We start from the raw sequence: 19,969 nt of genomic DNA on the forward strand, positions 1-19,969 counted from the left end.
GGCGGCGTGGGAGATGTAGTCCTGCCGCCGCAGCCGCCGCTTGCATCAGCTCGGAAGGAAACTACACCGACCATGATACACCGGGCGCTACTGTAACTGTTGTGTAGCGGCAGAGATGTTTCCTTAGCTTTTCCTGGACGTCGGCGGGAGAGGGGCGGGGGACGTTTGAAGGCAACTGTAGCTTTAAGAACGGCGCTTTACTTCTACCCCGCCCCCTTCCCTCCGCAGTCCTTTTTCCTAATATAGATGCTTTTTTGAAGAAAGCAGCAGCTCCACCGGCAGCCCCGAGCTGATTTAAGCTGGTCTCTAAAGCTCTAAAACAGCGTTTCTCACGCTTGGCCACTTTAAGATGGTGGGCTTCCAACTCCCAGGATTCCCCAGCCAGCATGGCTGGCTGGGGAATTCTGGGAGTTGGAAGCCCACCATCTTAAAGTGGCCAAGCGTGAGAAACGCTGCTCCAACGGGTACGATCTGCTTAGTACTTGGATGGGAGGCTGCTAGGAAATCTCAAGGCTTTGGGCTAAACTGGAAAACTGCAAAATGTTCCCGAAGCCTTTGGCAAAACACTCCCATACTGTTCACACGGGAACCTGGACATGTGTTTAGGACTAGGGGTCAAGCTCAACTCAAAAGGAGCCTCTTTGAAAGGTTATAAAGGATGGGCCCTGCCTCCCCTTCGCCCCATTCTTCACTCTTCTGCTGGTTTGCTGAGAAACTGCCCATGACCATAGACTCAACTCTGGTCTGCGATATTTAATCATAAACACTGTCGCTTGCGAATCAGGGTTTTTGATTAAGTGGCTGGGTTCACACAACATGACCACTAAATTAACCCCTTTTTTGGGATTCACAGTATCTTGAATCATAAACCAACTTTTTTCTGTTCTGGCTGTGAAAACTGACTCTAAAACTGTTGTTTGTGCCTAATTCTATTCCTCCCTAACCTGGCAGATCCGAGATGCCTGCACTCCCAATCTGCACAACTATCACGGCACAACGGTCAGAGATGCACAGCAGGGCCAGAGATACTGTTTGAAAGTTTATATTTCAAATTTCTATCACCGCCCAGTTAAAAGGGAAACCCAGCATGGATGCTGATTAGAACTATAGCTATCTTGTTTTTCATACCTTAGCTTGTGGTGTGAACCCTGTTTAGGTTGTGGTTCCATATACGTATGAACATGTGGCACATACAGGTAGTCCTCGCTTAACAACCATCCATTTAGCAATGGTTCGAACTTACGATGGTGCTAAAACCAGCCTGCGACCAGTCCTCACTTACGCCTGTCACACCATCCCCCATGGTCATGTGATCACAATTTGGGTGCTTGGCAACCGGTTTGCAGCGTCCCATGATCACCATTTTTGACCCCCCCAGCTGGCTTCCAGCAAGCACAATCGATGGGGAACCATGTGATTTGCTTAACGACCACCACAAAAAGGTCATAAAATTGGGTTGGATTTGCTTAATGACCGCTTTGCTTAGCAACCAAAATCCTGGTCCCAATTGCGGTCATTAAGTGAGAACTACCTGTATTACTAAATTCAAGTAGGAATGATCCATAAGACAATTTCAACCCAACACCCTCGGCATTTCCCAAACCCTTGACCAGAAGAATGGAAGACTTGTAGCAAAAGAGGAGTGATACGGACAAACAGCAGCAACTTAGCTATAAAGACAGCAACTACTGAGCTGCTACATTTCAGACAAGAAGGGCTTCCATGATGCAGCCTTGCTATGTAAAAATGTATCTTAAACGTATTAAAAAGCCCGGGGGCATACTGATGTATCTTTTTGCCTGAATATGTATTTATTTGTTAAATGTGTATGGCTGCCCATCTTCAGTCCGTGACTGGGCGTCTAACAATTAAAACAAGAAAAACAAGAAACAAAAGTATAAATAGCATAAAATTCTGAGGCTCCCAAATGCATCTGCTTGATTACTCTGTGAGTAGACACCTGCTGGACTTTGCCCTCCCCCACCATCGAATTCTCAAGTTCTGATGTGGACTTGACTCACCCCAATGTGAGAGCCCTACGAAAAGGTGGTTCTCAACCCACTAGATTTCCTAGATACAAAACATTCAGCTCTGAGCAGCTACAGCCATAAAGTCCTCCTCCCTCTTTTGCCAATGATGTCAAAAGGCTGGACGCACAAACAGGAAAAGCAGCAACACCAGGAAACGGTCCAGGCAAAGTATCTGATTTATTATATGACTGGGTGCTATTTAGGAATTAGCATTAGGCCCCTTCTTTTTGCCAAACCCTGGCACAATGTTGACAAAGCGGCGGTTGTACTGCATGCGCCTCTTGGCCCGACCCGTTTTCTTTTTCTTCTTCTCTTGCTTAGCAACCTGAGAGAACAGCAGGCAGGAATTAGTAAAAGATCCCTGAGCTCGGCCAGTCTCCTCCTCCTCCCGAGCTTCATTTAGCGGTTTAGCGGCCTCAAGGCCTTTCCTTAAGTCACCCCACACAAGAACATCCCGCCTCATCCTGTTCTGAGCCGGGAGACAGGTGCAACCTTTGGGGAAGAGATGAAAGTGGCAGCAAGAAGGGCCACATCATGTCTGCAGCTGGAGATGTTTTCCTGAGTACTGGACCGGTGTTATTGTCCCAACATCACTTAGATGTGTTCTAATGGGAGCTGAAGCCAGTGGGAATTTGAGGAATAGAAAATTGGTCTCCGGGGCAAATATGATCCACCCTTACTTTATTCCGAAGTTAAGAAAGGCAACTTTCAGCAACTGCTTTTCTGTGGCCACTGTCTAGTTCTACTAACTGCAAACTAGCCAATTTACTAAGTAGTAGTAAAATGTCTGGACTTCTATCCACACTGTGCTTCCAAAAGAACGACGGCAAGTCCAGGGCTAAGGCTGCAAATGAACCTAAGTAACTCTGCAGTGGAAACCGAGCACAGCTTTTCTCCACACCGCTAATAAAACAGAGAGAGATAAAGAAAGAAGCAGAGAGCGAGTTATTAAATTCCCTGCAGAAATAATCCACTGCCCTTCTGCTAGCAGCATGACTCTTTCCCATTCAGCAGGAAAGAAGAAAGGCAGCCCAATTTCGCTTCTAGGCGAGGGTTAGAACCATGAAGAGCCAGCAGTTCAGGTGCTCTCAGGTGTCCGGGGGCTTCCCCAAATGGCAGACCAAAGGATGCCCAAGAACTGCCCCTCCCTCTTGAGCACAATGGCGGGTCGTCTTGAACTGCCTACCTTTGGGGTCTGGCCTCTCACTTTGCCAGCACGAGCCAAGGAACCGTGGACCTTGCCTGGGGAGAAAAGCCAAGGGTAAAATGAAGAAGGCTGTTTTTACACGGAACAGAAAACAGAGCCAACATATATGATGACAAGGGAAGTGGCCTTATTAATCAAAGAGTCAGCAAGGTGCCATGAGGTTAACATACCGGACCAATTCTTCACAAGAGAGTCAGAGATAAAGACACACTGGCTACTTTTACACGGACTAACATGGAGCTGATTGTATTGCAGCATGCCATGAATGCAGAAACAGGGCTGTCAATCTGAATTTAGCACTCTTAACCAGGCAGGTCTGGGCTTGGAAGCAGCGCAGGGTATTTGGATAGGGGACCACTAGGAAATCCTAGGGTTGGAAGCTAGACTGGAAAGTCAAAAAACCACCTAGAAGCGGGCAGCGGCAAACCACTTCTGTATTGTTGCCAAAAGCACGGTGCAGGACATTCACGAAGTTATCAGGAATGAGGCTCAACCCCAGTCACTTTATTTTTCTAATCTTACCCACTGAACTGCAAACTAGCCAATCGCACACTAGACTGTATGAACTCTAGTTGATTACCTCATCATTTTGGGTGTCATCCAAAACCAGAAAATTGCACTGACTGACTAAAGAGTAACTTATGGTTAAGTTCATCATGATTGTATGTTCTACCAACACAGCAGAGAAATCTGCAGGATATAAATCACCACTTTTTCTATATACACAGTTTTTTAGAGAAAACCTTCCAGCTCTGGGATTTCATACCTCTTCTAACCAGCTTCCATCCAGGTGGTCTCTCTTTAGTACTTACCACCAAGCATGCGTGCAGCAACCTCCAAAGTTGTAAGGTCGCTGATGCCACACTGTCCAATGACAGAATCATTTTCCAAGGGGATCCCACCCAGAAGAACCACTTGATCCTCAGATGCAATGCCCTCCAGGGATTCAATGTGAGCCTGATAGGGAAGGAAGATGAGCGAGAACATGAATAATTCAGCCTTAGCTCACTAAAATAGCATATTCTTTTAAGGGAGGGAAATGAAGGGTACAAACAAGCTAAAATAATTCTTCAGTAAACACAACAGCTCTTGTATAAAAGGTGATAAAGATGCTGAAAAGACAATTTACACTTCCTCCAGTGAGGAGAGAACAGGGGAGAGACTCCAACAGTCCTTGGACATTATACGGAAGTTCATGTTTGAAATCTTGGCAGTTGTCAATACTTAGGAACGGCCTTACAAATGCATCATTTCACTGAAGTCCTGCCAGCACTTATCGGTTTCTACACAATGAGTGTTTCCCTTGACAAACATATCTGATAGCAGGAAAAGGAGAGGGTTTGGGGTCCATGTTGGGTCTGTGACCTGTAATAACGTAATCAGTAAATTGAGGACTTTCTGTGGGAAGTGAAGGAGAAATGTTGCCCAAGAAATGCAGTGAAAAGGATCATCCTCACACCTCCAGTTCCTTCAACAGAGTTCATGGTGTGGATATAGCATTACCAAGCTGTCTTCCACCCTAGCACCGCTGAAATTCACATTAGCTTAGCTTGCAGAAAAGCCACTGCAATTTCCTTCCAGTCAATAACCTTCAAGTAAATATCCTAGAATAAGCTGCAAAGGACCAAAAGACAGCAAGCTTGCCCTAAAACACGGTTTTAATGGATTACTCCTCACCCAAGCAACAGATGACTAGAAGCTGCAAGAACAATGAGGAAAAAAGCCCACAAAGCAAACAGCTTCAACAATTAACTGAATTTTATAGACTGCCACTTGCTGGCCAAAGCCGATTAAATGGAAAACTGATTACAATCGTGTACCAACCACACAATAACTCAGTATTACAAATTGATTTAAAAAGAGGAAAAAGGAAGTCTCACTGCTTAAAAGATTTCAGCATGTGCCCTGGCCTGAAGGAAGATTTATTTGGGAGAGACAAATACTGCTCTGTTTCGGCAACCATAGCTCACCAGCAAAAAGAAAGGTTAACACAGAGGCACCAAAAAACAACAACCGCCCTTTACCTTAAGATGAGCTACTGTTTCTCGTCCAGACACCTCAAGGGTGTGCAGATTCTGAGAACGAATAAAGAGCTGCATGATTTCACCTGCAACGATGAGGAAGCAAAGCAATTAATATTAGCAATGCAAGACCCCAAGATCTAGTATCCGAACAATGGCACAGGCTAAGAAACTGATCTCTTCTACCCATTGCTGTTCTTAGACAAAGCCGTGAATAGCATAAAGTGGACGTTTAATCACCCACAAGGAAGCGTTGCGGGTCTTTAACCTCTCTGTTCAGTCCGTCCCACCCTTCCTGGCAACAACAAAATGAGGACTTAGGTTTTTCTATCCAGATGATATCAGGTACTTAAAAGGGTGACGCAGGGAGTATAGCGAGCCGCTATTTTCCGTGCCCAGAGAGACAAACCAAAAGCAGCAGGTATGAGTTGCTGCTGCCCAGACATCGTTGAAATGGAACATTTCTGAGAGTAAGATCTGTCCAGCAGAGGAGCTGTGCACCTCCAGGGGCTGTGGCTTTTCCATCTCTGGACGTTTTTAAGCACAGGCAGGTCAGCCCCCTCTCGGAGATGGTCTAATTCAGGCTTTCTCCACCAGGGTTCCGTGGAGCCCAGGGCTCTGTGAGAGGTCCTGAGGAGCTCCCTGGGAGATCACAGTTTATTTAAAAAATTATTTCAAATCCAGGCAACTTCACATTCAAGAGGTGCGCTTCCTTCTTTATTTTCAGTTTAAGATGACTGTTAACGCATGTACACAGGCCTACCCGTGCAACAAATGTCATTGTTTTGTAATTTGTGCCCTGTATCGGAGCCTGAACGGGCAGGGGCTCCTTCCCGAGGCCGGGACAATATTTCAAGGGTTCCTCCGGGGTCAGAAGGTTGACAAAGGCTGGTCTAAGTGGTGTTCTTGGTCCTTGGGGTCCCTTCAACGCCACAGTGCTGCCATCTCAGGTTCCTCCTCACCCACCTCTTCCATCAAAGCACCACCCGCTTCCCGCAGGCCAGAGCGACACCGTTTCCTTCCTTGCCCGTTTCTTTCCCCGAACAGTTTCGGGCCCGGTAGCGGCGCTCACAGCCCCCCCCCCCCGCAAAGAGCTGGGCCTTCAGTCTTGCCCCCCCTCCCCGCGACAGCCTTCAGGGCACAGCTGGTCTCGCGCCCTGCCTTGAAACCTTCCTGAGCCGAGGCTGGGGAGGATGGGCGTTGCAGTCCAAAGCCCCTGGAGAGCCGCGGAAAGAAGGGAAGGGACGTTGGGCCGCAAAGCACTCGCGGGGCGGGGAGGGCAAGAAGCGAAGGGGAGCTGGCCGGGGATGATGGGTAGCCCCAGGGCAGGCTGAAGGCCGGGGAAGGATTTGGCTGGGGATGATGGTAGTTTAAGGCCACAGCGCTCAGGACCAGGAAAGGGAGAGGACGCTGATCTCCGATGCCGCCCCAAATAAACGAGGCTGCTCATCCCGCAACTCAAGACGCCGCTTTCCCCTGCGCCCCTCACTCGCCTCACGCCGAGCCAAGATGGAGGCCGGAGAGAAGAGAAGCCGCCGCCTCACGCCGACGAGGGAAAGGAAAGACTGGCGGAAGGGGTGGGACAACCAGAAGCGCAGGCGCACTGCGGAAGGGGCGGGCGTAACGGTCTGGGCCGTGGCGTCTCTCTGTTCCATCCGCCTGCGCGGCCTGCGCGTGACGTCACCCGCTCTCTAGGGAGCTGCGGAGCAGGGTCGTCTTGACGTCATCCACTCGCGCCTCCGAGACAAGATGGCGGCCTTTCCCTCGGCCCTCGCCCGGGCCGGGCTGAGGAGGGCGCTGCTGGTCCTGCGAGGGGGCGGGCGGCCAAGGCGGCCCTGGGAGGCGGCCTTTATGGTAGGGGCAGTGGCGGAGGGGAGATTAGGGGCGGCCGAGGGTAACATTTCGGGCTGGGATGGCGAGGCTGGCAGAACCCCTTGGAGAGGTCTGTGCGTCGAAAACCCGGAGGGCAGCAAAGAGGCGCATGGGACTGATCTCTGCTGCCATCTAGCGGCCGTCCGGGTTTTTGCAGCCTAGATATGATACCCCTGCTTGGATGCTAGTTCTCGGTATGACAGACAGAAACACTGCGGGTTTATCTGCCCGCCAGACCAGTGCAACTGGGATAGTCCTCTCGGGGAGGTTTGCAGCTTTTAAGGGGAGAAGTGGGTGCTTTAACCCGTGCATTGTGCCCCATAAATCCCTCCCCAGTACCAAAATGCAAAAACACAGCCTCCCTACTCTTTAGGAACGTTCATTGTGGGATGGGGCAATTGGTTAAAGTTGGATTCTAAATGTTATCTAGCCATTCTTACGGCTTCTGCTAACAAGCATCTCCCATCTTCCTGGGGCCCACGGATGGTTTTGACTTTCACCTCCATCACGCTCAGCCACCTTCCTGCTTTTGGCTTGGGAGTTCTTGGGACTCTTGAATCCCGTCCTCCCAGCCTTCCAGTCCGATGGGTTCCAGGCAAGCAGGCAAAACAATTTTCTTCCCCAAGCTTTATTAAACTGGTTGCAGTAATTAAAATCAATCTTGTAGGGAAAAATTAATTCACTACTGTCTCATCTTCATGTTTCAGAGACATACCTCAGGTGAACCCAATTCTGCAGGCCTGAAGTACCCAGGGATTGTTGAGTCTAGTGAAGAATATAATTTTGTGGAGAGGCTGATTCCTCCTACCACAGTACCTGTACCTCCAAAACACGACCAATATCCTACACCTTCTGGATGGAGACCACCACAAGGTAAAATGGGGCAAAAATATTTCCAGGTTTGATTTCCTTAATGTATAGTATTTGAAAAGTGTTCTAGCAAGTGAAATTGAGCAAAGTTAGGACTATTTGGTATGGCAACTGCATTTATTATAAAATAAAATAAACAGCTTCTTATAACTCAGTTCTTCCTGACTCATACCTCTTGCTATAACTTCACATTCTGCAATTTAAATACATTTCTTAAATTAAGGGCGTGTGTAAAATTAATAGTTGAGCAGGAGAGAGGTAGATCTCTCCTGACCAGATTTTGATATGAATTACTTGTTACATAAAATGGAACAACCTAGTCATGCTTATTTTATGTCTTCAATTCTTCCACAGATACACCTCCTGATCTTCCCTACTTCGTACGGCGGTCGCGCATGCACAATGTACCCGTGTACAGAGATTCTACCCACCACGGAAGCAGGAAGATTACTATTATCAGGAAAATTGAAGGTGATATCTGGGTAGGTTATAGCGTTCGCTGCCAAGCTGGTACCAGGGCTGTTGACAATGTGGTTTAGGTCCTTGAAATCACTCCTCAGTGGCCTCTCTGTTGGCTGATCCCAGACAGCTTCCTGGTTTATCAAGAGCTTTTGGGAGATGAAGAGGCCAAAGCAATGCCTGAATTGCCAGTGGAGAAAGACCGAAAGTGGATCTGGCAGAGCATGGGTACATGCCCACATTTGGGCCTACTCCATGGCAATTAGAGAGACGAAGCACAATTACTTCTCTCCTGTCACCTCAGTGGGCTGTCCTGGGCCTGCTAGGGAAGAACCTACATCAAAATCTTCCGCCCAGCTGCTCTGATCAATTAGCACATTTCACTGGCAAAGCCACCCAGGTACTCCCAAGTCTTGCTTCCAGGTTGATGACTGGGGAGATGTCTTGTTTGGCTACCTGGGATTCCTTTTGCCCATGATCTTCAATGAAGGATACAGGGCTCTCTAGAATGTGCTCCACCACTTGCCGGCTGGATCTCTGCCACCTTGGCTCATCTGTGCAGGCGGCTGGGGGGTAATCTCCTGGATCCAGGAAATTGTTAATGCTTCATTGTGGGAGGAAATGCTGCCAGTGGCCTTGAAGGAGCATGTGGTACATCCCCTCCTTAAGAGGCCCTCCCTCGATTCAGTGGTGTTAGACGACTGTTGCCTTTGTGGGAAATTGGAGAATACCCTAGGGCAGCCTTTCTCAACCTTCTGACCCTGGAGGAGCCCTCAAAATATTTCTCAGGCCTCGGGGAACCCCTGCACATTCAGGCTCAAATATAGGCCAGAAGTTACAAAATTATTATATTCGTTTCACGGGCAAGCCTGTATATGCGCACTAACAATATTCTTTAACTAACAATACAGAATGAAACTTACCTCTTTTAATGTGAAGTAGCCCAAATTTGAAATAATTTTTATTTTTATTTAAATTGTTATCTCCTAGGGAACCCCTGGCAACCTCTCGCAGGACCCTAGGGTTCCTCGGAACTCTGGTTGAGAAACCCTGCCCTAGACGAAGCAAATTATTTTTCAGTCAGGGTTCAGGCCTAGAGATGAAGCAGCAACAGCTTTTGTCACATTGCAGGTGGCTTTTGTTGTGACCTGGATGAGGTCCTCCCCAGTCTTTACATCTCTCGCTGGCCTTCAGTGCCATCAATCACGGTATTCTTAGGGACCACTTAGGCAGGTTGGGGGCACTGTGTTGAGCGGTTCTGCTCCTTCCTCAGTGGGTGCTTCCAGGCAGTGGTGGTGAGATCAGCCGAGCAGCTGCTCTCTCGTGGGGTGCCACAGGGGTCAGCCCTCTCCCTCCTCCAATTAAACATTTACGTGAAGCCCTTGGGAGACATCATCAACAGGCTGATGATACCCAACTTTTGATCACTACCCCAAGCCAGACTGGTGACTGTTGAAACCCTGTGCCAGTGCCTGGAGGCTTTGAGGGTCTGGATGGGAAAAACAAGCTTAAGTGGAACCCTAGCAAGATAGAGTTGCTGTTTGTCCAGGGTTTTTTTTTCTTGACTGGTGGCATTACACCTGAAGGAGCAAGCCCATGACTTGGGGGTCCTTTTGGACTCACAGCTCTTGCCAGAACTGCAGGTGGAGGCTGCAGCCGGTGGCGCCTTTTGCCCAGGTTTGGCTGGTACACCATTGGCAGCCCTGCCTAGAGCAGGACCACCTTGCTGCTGACACCCTCATCGCCATCCATCGACACTAGTACAGCATGCTTCAACGATGGCTTGGAGACTGCAGTTGGTTCAGGGTGCAGTGGTCCATATGCTAATTAGCGTTTGCCAGTGGGAGCTGGGCACACCAATGTTGTCAGCCCTACACTGGATACTGGTAGGCTTCCAGGTGCAGTTTAAACTACTGGTGGCAACCTATAAACCTACATTTCTTTCTTTCTGCAGGCACTAGAGAACGACGTGAAGGCCTTCATCACAGAGTTGTCTGGACGAACACCAGCAACCCAAGTCAATGAAACTACCTGTAGTATCCATGTCAAGGGCTATTTTGACCAAGAATTAAAAACATGGTTAATGGACAGAGGCTTTTAAATAAAGGATGGCAGATGAGCGGCAAGATATGTCCCTTTGTGAAGATTTACTTTGGAACCTTGTTCTTACCCAAGTCTAAATGCCCCCATTCTGGCTTAGTCCAATAATGCTCTTCCTAGTAAAAATCACTGATTTACTAAATGCAAGTTATGAATGCTTGAATAAGTGGGTAGCACGAACATCCTCCTCTCCCTCAAGTGGGGTAAACAAAATCTTTGATAAAGTGTCACCCCTTCCAGACATTCTATTACAATTGTTCAAATACAATTACGCAATTCCCATTTTACAGCTTAAAAGGTCCAGCTTTTTCAAAACGGACAGAGCATTAATAGCTTCAGCCGAGTCTCTTCAAGTAAATGCTGTCCTGGGCTAATGCACCTCAGGGCTGTTTGGAATGCGTGCTATCGTGTAAAACCAGAAGATGGTTTGTTTGAATGTGGCATCTATGAACACAACTGTGGTTAACTCAGGTTTCCTGTCTCAGCATATGGTGACACTTTTGCCTAGACTTGGAAGCTAGGCCGAGCTGGATGGGAGACCGTCGGAAATCCTGCAAAGTTAGAACGGGAAAACAAAATGCTGTATCCCATAAGGTGGCGATGGACAAACCACTTCTATGTATATCCACGATTAACCAGGATTAAAGCTTGAGTCACGGGCATCTCTTTCGACCACCTTTACGTGCTGTATAAGCCAACCTACGGGCACTAAGACTATAGGATTTGATGGCTTATGGGGCAGAGGGAGGGGGGAAATGATGGAACCTGTTCGATCTAGGAATTCAGTTGCTCCATCAGACAGTTCATGTAATGAAGAGCTGTCAGTTTTATCCTTTCAGCTGTAGAGATGAGCAAAGGGAGGTTGCAAGCGTCTTTTGACTACTGCGTATCTCCTCCTTGGATCTTACGCCTGAGATACATCAATAAGTACGAATTTAGGCCACAGCCCTTGGGCACTAACCACAAAGGAAAGAGGAAAGCTCAAACTCCGCACACTTCTCATGGAAGGATTAAGAAGTGCTTTGCCACTCTGCCTCCTGGGATTTCCTGTTGGTCCCCCATCCAGGTAGGGATCAGAGCTGATTGGTGCTCTGAGCCTAGCTGAGGTTGGCTGTGTGTTAGCACCTGCTGAGCCAGACCTTTCCATAAGCAATATTACAAGTGTCTGCACTGAAGGGGAGAGAGGATGAGACAGTATTAATACCAGTTTATTTACAACTGCAAAAAGTGAAAATGTACAGAGGGAAAGACCTTTTACCAAAGACACGCTGTTTCAGAAGCCTTGATTTAAAACGAAGCTGACTCTGCACCCGTTAAGAGGGTGCCGTGCCAGAACAGTTTGTAGTTGTGCATTTTCAGGAGTGTTTCTGTTGAACTTCCCGTGGGCATCGAACCCTTTCAGCCCTGCCCTGGAATGGATAAATCCTGTTTCCCCGCACGTGATCTCTCGATGCCAATGTGTCCTCTCAAGGTTCGGAAATTTGGGGAAAAAATGGTTGGTGGGTCAGATCAATACAAAAAGGGTCAGGTTTTCCTAAAGATAGCAACGCGTTTCTCCACAGCTGTTGGAGAGGACCTTTGGGTCACAGACATTTGCTTCTACTGGTAAGTTGCGCAAAGGTAGCTGCAGCTGCCCCAGATGCTGTTGGCATCTCCCACCAGTCACTTTTAGGTTTGTTGGTAATACTGATTGTAGTTCCACGTGTTCTGGTATCCATAGTTACCATAATTCTGCTCCAAAATAAAGTAGCAATGGGGGAAAAAAGCATTTACGTTAAAGGAAGAAATGGGGATTTTTACAGAAACGTCGCTTCACCCTAACGCAGCGTCTCTCCCTCTGTCCCCCCAAACCAGGCCGGATTCACAACTTCAGCTACTTTGACCAGTGATCAGAGGCAGGGGGAGGTGGAACAGCTACATTAGCAGCATTTCACTCCACCCTGTTAACCAACTTAGTTGTAATAGATTTTAAGTTATTTCATGTTTGTTCATGTATCTCAGAGAGGCTTTGCTCAATATGCAAAATATGCTTTAATGGGACCAGTCTTTTAAAAGTGGGCAATATGAAACAGCTGAATTATATAAAAACTTTTGCTGGCTCTGAACCTCAGAAAAGACAGTAATATCTCTATTCACCCAGACCAGAGTGCGGTTTTAAAAACTAACACTTATCCCAGTTCTGTAGGCCAATTTGACCTCTTGGTCTGGACCGCGCAGACCATCTGGCTGGGTCACACTGAAGGGCCAATCCTGTCTGTGTACTCGGATCTCCCTCTCCGACCGAACGCCCCCAAGATGTCCTGGGACCGTGAGGGCTAACATACCCTCCCAGCGCGGCCCTTGTGCTTCCTGGGAATTTTAGTCCCAAGACCACTGGGGGCAGATGGTTTACAATCTGGTGCCGGCTACCTTTGGCAACTCACCTGGTACCACGTGTTGTAGTTGTAAGCCCCCGTTGCACTGGTGCTCACATCAGCTGCCATCAAAGGCGTGATGCCCGTTGTTGCCATGGCCAGGGTGCCACCCCCCACGGCTGCATCTTCAAGCCTCAATCTTTTCTCATCGGCTTCATCGGCACTGCTTGGGAATTTAAAAAGTGTCACTGTCAGCTGACATCCCAGTTCAAAGCACTCACCTTTGGCTCTGTTTAACACTAAGCTGATCATGGTGACTGCAGCTTCCTCAAGAAGCATCCCAGCCCTGCAGCGGTGCCTGCCCTACGATCAGCCTCCCCCTGGGGTTCAGATTGCTCTGACCCCTGGAAGGCTGAATAAATGGGCTCTTCCCTCAGGTTTTAGGGTCAGGATGTTACTGGACAGTTTGTGGTTTTGCCCTGTGCTGATTGTGGAGTTGGTTGGTTGGTTTATTCAACTCATACGCTGCCCATTACTGCTCATGCTGCCATATTCTGGGCCAGCTGAAGCTTCCAGGTGGCCACCAAGGGCAGACCCACGTGGACCGCATTGCAGTAGTCAAGCTGCAAGGTGACCAGGGCATGAGCGACTGCCTGAAGGGATTCCCAACCTAGGAAAGCGTGCAAGTTTATTTTTTGGCTGGGTGTCGTATTGTTTTTTCTATTATTTTTGTCTGTAGGTTTCTGTTATTAGGTCTATTAGCCACTCAGAATTATTTGATGGAGATAGCCATATAAATTCATGTAAGAAATAATTAAAAATGTAATGCTTATACTGCAAATTCCAAGCCATGTTTGCTGCCATACAAACAGCAGAATAAAGGAGCCTAAAGGTTGGAGCTTTCGGGAAAATGGTTAATACTGCTTTTTGCTAAAAAAATCAGTACTCCATTTGAGGCTTGCACGTCATTGTACCAAAGGAAAAAAGAAAGAGACGAATTCATGTATTCAAATGAGCCCTGAACCAGCTTCAATCCACAATAACTGAAGTTTTATTTAAAAATAGGCCATATGCTTCAGGGTTGAAAGTGACAGAGATCCACGACTGTTCTCAACATTTGCAGTGTTTTATGTAATTCAAAACATGTCACATAGTCCTTACAATGATCCCACAGTATGTTAAAAATGTAACTTTTAGGTTAGTGTTTCTCTTATCTGCAGGCATTTGGGAATCTGCTGGGCCTGCCCTAATGTTTATGACCCCAAACATCACCAGCAGAGCCTCCCAGCAAAGATAGGAAAGCATACAGGAAAAGCCAGTTGCATTTAACTCTGCAAAGAAGGTGGGGCACCAAAGGGTTAAATCCCGGAACAATGCTGATGTGCTGTCAGGTGGAGCCACTTTGTTTTGTAGAAAAACCTGGAAGATCTTTAAAAAATCAGTGCCGTATCATTTACTATTAAAAGCTAAACCCTCTCCAAAATAAATGTAATCTTAGAAAGGTATTTTCACTAAATCAATGCATGTACTTTTGGTTTATGAAGTAATTTACAACAGGCAAGGGTCCACACCTCGGAGTCATTAAGCCATGATTTGCTTAATTACGGTTGGGCTAGGTTTAAAGACCGCCCCTAAGCCGAACTGCATGATAGCTTGTGCAGCGTACAAACGGTCTCGGCGAGGCGATCTTTGTTTGTTCCCTCCGATATGCAGATGCAGCTGGAGAGGCAAACAAAGATAGAACTGCAGAAACTGAGGAACATTCTCACCCATTTTCCAGGAGCCTCTTCCTCATCATTTGCTGGTTCAGGAGTTTCTGATGCTCCTCGTAGCACATCAGCAGACTGGAAAGACAGAAGAGGGGTGAACTTCGGGCCCGGAGTGTCCTTTGCTCTGGGTCATCAGGGGCTGAAGAGGAGGAGCTTAACGCTCCCCGCCCGTTACCTGTTTATGCTTGACCCAAAATCTTCAAGAAACTCCACCCTGCGCTGGGAGAAGATGATCTTGGTCTCCAGGGGGAGCCCGCTGGTCAGGGCTCGATCAAAACTGCTCATGGCGTTGCCCTCGTTCTGGCGGACGTCGGCACTGAACTCCATCTCCAGCAGGTTCGCGTAGAGCTTGGCGTTGTCCTGCAACCGAAGCGGATCCGGCCAGGGCGTTTTTTGGGGGTGGGGAGGCAAAAGGAGAAAATTCAGAAGAGCAAAGGGGCAGACTCTAGCAAATTGTCTATACTGAACAAAAACAGATCCTCTCTCTGTTTTATTCGCGTTCCTTTTGTTTGTTTGGGTATTATCGCGTAATAACTAGTTAACTTTTTCTGTGTATTGTTTTCTTTTGTAAAATTGCCATAAAGTTATTAAAAGAACAAACACCACCGTTCTGTTGTACGTTCAAGGGTACATACAGATTAACGATAGCCTCTTTTAAAAAACTTTATCTTTGTTATGTTACTCCTCCCAAAGCCTCAAACTAACGATAGGATTGTGAACAAAACCCAGGATAAATGAAGATTCCCATTTACCTACATCCATGTTGCTAACTCCTTTTCAGCAAGTAATTTCTTAGCACTTTTTACATCACCCTTTTGAGCTGTTTTGTAGTTCTGCTCTCTCCTCTCCCCTCCCACTTCCATCCCATTTGAAGAGAAAATTCAGTCAGATGCCAGCATCTTTGCTTCAAATTGGAAGACAGTGTAAAAATTACTACAGGTAATCCTCGCTTAACAACCATTTCTTCAGTGATGGTTTGGACTTACGGCGGTGCTGAAAAAAACAACTTATGATCGGTCCTCACACTTACGACCATCACAGTATCCCTGTGGTCACATGATCACGATTGGGGCACTTGGCAACCGGTTTACATTTATGTCTGTTGCAGCATCCCGTGGTCACGTGATTGCCATTTTCGACCTTCCAAGCCGGCTTCTGGCAAGCAAAACCAATGGGGAACTCTGTGATTCGCTTAACGCCTGCAGTGATTCACTTAACAACCATCGCAAAAAGGGTCGTAAAATTGGGTCCGATTCGCTTAATGACCGCTTTGCTTAGCAACCAAAATACCAGTCCTAATTTTGGCCATTAAGCAAGGACTACCTGTACTCAAAAAGGAACATTGCATTTTTTTTCACTTTGGAGTGCCCACCTTGATTCAAGCAACCCAAAACTTTCTGTATGACTAAGGAGCTGAAACATCTTCCTTTTAAGCTTAATTAAAAAAAACCCTCAGTTCACCACTACTAGTTCAAACTCCCCACTGAAAGAAGAATAAAAAGGAACTTTTGTATCCAACAACCGCAGAGGCAGCTTGCAAGCACCTCTGTACTGCCATGCTGGAGGGGCAGGGTGGGGCAGGGTGGGGTGGTTAAAGGTTCCCCTCCACACACACGCGAGCTGCATTCAATAACCACCCTTATAAAACGCCCCCCCCCAAAGTGCCCTTGTAACAAAACATTCACAGAAAGCTGAATTGACCCTGAGCTAGGCAACTGGGGGAGGACTCAGACAGGAACCGGCGGCCAGTTCACCAAGTTGTTTATATTCACTGACCGTATCTCAAGAGATAAAAGAGCTGCCATGCTGACCTGGTAGGGAGGGACAAATAATTGAGGTCACCCAGATGGTCTTTGCCAAAAACCTTCCATCCTCATGCTGTAATTTATACCGTGTCTGCCTTTCCCTTGGTCCTGCCTTTGCAATTCAGTAGGCCAACGGTACATAAGCGGTGGTTCTGCTTCGGCTCAGGGCTGCCAATGCTTTGCCAGGAGCCCAGTGTACGCTGCAATGATTTGCACGCGTAATAAATTTATGTTGTATCTTCAAAGTGATTTGGTTGATTTAGGTGCACCAGGTTTTGGCCACAACAAGGGAGATGCCCAAATCTTATTCATGTCACCAAAAATGTGAACCGAGAGCCAGTTTGGTGTAGCGGTTAAGGCAGTGTTTCTCAACCTTGGCAACTTTAAGATGAGTGAACTTCAACTCCCAGAATTCCCCAGCCAGCATAGCCAGCTGGGGAATTCTGGGAGTTGAAGTCCACATGTTATGAGTACAGATGGTGAGCAGGAGGGGGCCCCTATTCAGGGGGGGAAACACATGCGTAGTTTAGAGGCTTTGAACTGTCGTTCAAAGAGACCCAGAACAGACCCGCCTTGAGTTTTGGGGTTTATCTGTCTGGGTTTTCCCACGCTCCTTCAGTTTGGTAGGATTTTCTGTCTACTATAGCAGTTTAATAAACACTAGAGACCTATACCTTGTCTCTGTGTGGTCTTTGCTTTAGCCAGGCACCACATGTCTTAAAGTTGCCACGGTTGAGAAACACTGGGTTAAGTAAGGCATCAGGCTAGAAAGCAGGAGACCGTGAGTTCTAGTCCTGCCTCAGGCACGAAGCCAGCTGGGTGACTTGGGCCAGTCACTCTCTCTCAGCCCTAGGAAGAAGGCAATGGCAAACCCCTTCTGAAAAACCTTGCCAAGAAAACTGCAGGGACTCGTCCAGGCAGTCTCTGAGAACTGGACACGGCTGAACGGATTAAAAAAAGAACGTCAACTAGCGACTTCAGGAGACTACAGATGTATGAATGAAGTGCCAACAGAAGGCAAATCCGGTGCTTTTCCAAGGGGCCTCCATCCCGCTCCTTTTGGCAACTTGCGTAAGCTGCTACGTGCACCTAAACGGGCCGTGGTTTTTTACCGGGTCCTTCTCCAGCGCTTCCAGGAGGATCTTCCGTGCTTTGATCAGATTCTTCTGCACTTTTAGGACCTGCCGGGCCAGCTTGACCGAGTAGAACGAGGAGATGGGCATCCCCTCGTTGTCCCGTATGGCTTCCATCAGGAGGGCCTCTGCCATCTCCATGTTCCCCAGCCGCCGTTCCAGGCTCACCCGCCGCAAACGCACCATAACCAGGCCAGGCACATAGTCCTCAAAAGTCTTCAAGATGCGCCGCGCTTCTTCCACCTCTCCTGTGGGAAAAGATGGAGGGACAGCATCAGCGGTGGAAGCATTGGCAGCTCAGGGCCTCTGATTATTAACTCAGATGTTACGTAGTTGGACTGCCTTGGGCAGTAATGCCTCTGCGTTCAGCAAGCCTGATGGAGAGGCAGCCAGGAGATAAGCCCAGTTAATGTTTCTTCCCCATTATCCTGCCTTCTCTTTGCCAAAGCAGTCAAGATTAAGGAGGTTTAGACTATTCTTTCTGAACAAAATTCTAAACTTTTGTCAATGACTTATGTCCAGGAATGTCTAAGCCAGCCTTTCTCAACCTTGGGCAACTTTAAGATGGGTGGACTTCAACTCCCAGAATTCCCCAGCCAGCTGGCTGGGGAATTCTGGGAGTTGAAGTCCACCCATCTTAAAGTTGCCCAAGGTTGAGAAAGGCTGGGCTAAGCCGACCCACTATTAACACATCCTTTCTCTCTCCTTCCAGATGTTAGAAGGGACACATTGGTAAGGAAGAGGTTTGTGCATTCATAATGTTATGGGTACACATAGGATGGGGAACAGGTGGGGTTCACACGATACTGAGATTCTATCCCCACCAACCCCAGGAAATGTAGACAACTATGAAAAATATTGGGAGTTATAGTTTGGCAAAATCTGGAGTGCCACAGATCGCTCCCCCCTGGTGTAGAGTTTATTGATTTGTTTGTTAATTTATCAAATTTATACGGCAGCCCATCTCACAAAACAAGTGGCTCTGGGTGGCACACAATGAAGCTAAGGAGCAGTTAGTTAATAAGTACCCAAACTATTATTATTGTGAAAAGGCATTAAAAACTATAAAAAACAAGGCCAGTGTTCTAGTGTTACTAGTGTTCCGCCGGGCACCTCAAATCCTGCAGCTGGACCAGATGCAAGTTTTCGTTTTCAGGAACGCTTTGATGACTCCCATGAAGCAACCTCTGAAAATCAACATTACTGCAGGTGCTTCTGTTCCCCCCCCCACCCCCCCGGTTTGGTAGAAAAATTTAGTGGGTGGAAGACTCCAAAGAAGGTCCTCGCACGCTGCCATAAACGGGCTGATCAGCAGTCAGGAAAGAGAGGTGACCACCAGGCGTGCTGAGGAAGCTCTCGGGGCAGACCGCCGATCAGCTGTTCCTCACCTTGTTTCTCCTCAAAAGCCGCCCACAGGAGGTGAATGTTGGGCTTACGAGGGAGGTGGTAACAGCAAGCTCGCTGAAAAACGTTTCTGGCTCCAGCTACGCTGTGGTTCTCAAGGTACCTGATGTACTAAATTGGGGAAAAAGGGGGAACGATAGGGGAAAAAAAAACAGGAAAAGTGATTTTATAGCTGCGAAGACAACGATGGATGTTTCATAGGGCAACATCTACTCAGCCTGACCCTAGGGCAGCATTTCTCAACCTTGGCAACTTTAAGATAGGTGGACTTCAACTCTCAGCTGTGCTGGCTGGGGAATTCTGGGAGTTGAAGTCCACCTATCTTAAAGTTGCCAAGGTTGGGAAATGCTGCCCTAGAGGGATGGCGTTCTCTTCCCAATATCCTATAATTTCTTAAAGAAAAAGCAAAATAAAGAAGATTTTTCAGCCCAAGCAGAGGTGCTGCTTTTTAACCTCAAAAGTATTTGCGAGAAGTCTGAAATCTGCCTGCTCGCCCCCAGAACAGTAACTGGCACACTCTTTGGGGCATGCGTGCGCTCCCAAAGGGGCTGGGCCAAACTGTCCCCATCTGCGGCTAACGTGAGCCTTGTTGCTTACAGCGCTCCACACACTGATACAGCCCGGGGGTAAGCCAAGATCTGTCCCATCAGAGTTTTGAAATCCCTTGATGGCAGCGGAAATTTTTAAAAGAGGGGCACTGCAGGGCAATCCCACGACACCAGCCCCTCGTTTCACCCTTCCATTTGTTCCTTTCCTCTTTTTTAGAGCAAAAGTGTCCTTAAAGGGAAAGGGGAAAAATAGGCTCACACTAAAAGAGAAACTGATGGAGAAAGTCTGTTGTGTATTTGTGCGTCCCAGTGGCTGGTTTTGTCCACCACGCTAAGCCACAGTTTGTTGAATGAGGGTTTATTCAGTGAATCACAACTGGCTGGATCTGTGCAACAC

At 47.6% G+C, this 19,969-nt stretch overlaps 3 protein-coding genes across 6 annotated transcripts in view; 1 reads left to right on the forward strand and 2 right to left on the reverse strand.

The window, feature by feature from the left end:
- Positions 1-19,969, reverse strand: part of LOC134506888 (pre-mRNA-processing factor 39-like) — a 214,360-nt gene that overhangs the window by 184,432 nt on the left and 9,959 nt on the right. The window contains exons 9-14 of one of the 3 annotated variants that reach the window (XR_010068834.1): positions 19,009-19,135; positions 17,600-17,868; positions 14,858-15,042; positions 14,683-14,757; positions 12,983-13,139; positions 12,131-12,290 (exon numbers count right to left, since the gene is read on the reverse strand). Coding sequence is in view for 2 of the 3 variants with exons in the window: in XM_063317267.1 (XP_063173337.1) it covers positions 12,228-12,290; positions 12,983-13,139; positions 14,683-14,757; positions 14,858-15,042; positions 17,600-17,868; positions 19,009-19,135 (876 nt within the window). In the remaining variant the exon portion in view is untranslated. Of the gene's footprint in view, positions 1-11,751; positions 12,291-12,982; positions 13,140-14,682; positions 14,758-14,857; positions 15,043-17,599; positions 17,869-19,008; positions 19,136-19,969 lie in introns of those variants that run through there. The other 2 variants (XM_063317268.1, XM_063317267.1) reach the window with 2 other exon arrangements.
- FAU (FAU ubiquitin like and ribosomal protein S30 fusion) lies at positions 2,184-5,344 on the reverse strand. Its single transcript, XM_063316835.1, has 4 exons — positions 5,262-5,344; positions 4,050-4,194; positions 3,217-3,272; positions 2,184-2,355 (listed from the first exon to the last, which is right to left on the reverse strand). Exons 1-4 carry the CDS (start codon positions 5,334-5,336, stop codon positions 2,230-2,232), a joined length of 402 nt encoding a protein of 133 aa, XP_063172905.1. The 5' UTR covers positions 5,337-5,344; the 3' UTR covers positions 2,184-2,229.
- Positions 6,986-10,585, forward strand: MRPL49 (mitochondrial ribosomal protein L49). 2 transcript variants are annotated; one of them, XM_063316942.1, is made up of 4 exons: positions 6,986-7,112; positions 7,838-8,003; positions 8,355-8,482; positions 10,414-10,585. In XM_063316942.1, the coding sequence occupies exons 1-4, from the start codon at positions 7,008-7,010 to the stop codon at positions 10,558-10,560; spliced, it is 546 nt and encodes a 181-aa protein (XP_063173012.1). In that variant the 5' UTR covers positions 6,986-7,007; the 3' UTR covers positions 10,561-10,585. The 2 variants fall into 2 exon arrangements, with proteins under 2 accessions (XP_063173012.1, XP_063173013.1); XM_063316943.1 differs by lacking the exon at positions 6,986-7,112 and adding an exon at positions 7,147-7,200.

The sequence above is a fragment of the Candoia aspera genome, chromosome 17, assembly GCF_035149785.1.
Source record: "Candoia aspera isolate rCanAsp1 chromosome 17, rCanAsp1.hap2, whole genome shotgun sequence".
Lineage (NCBI taxonomy): Eukaryota > Metazoa > Chordata > Lepidosauria > Squamata > Boidae > Candoia > Candoia aspera.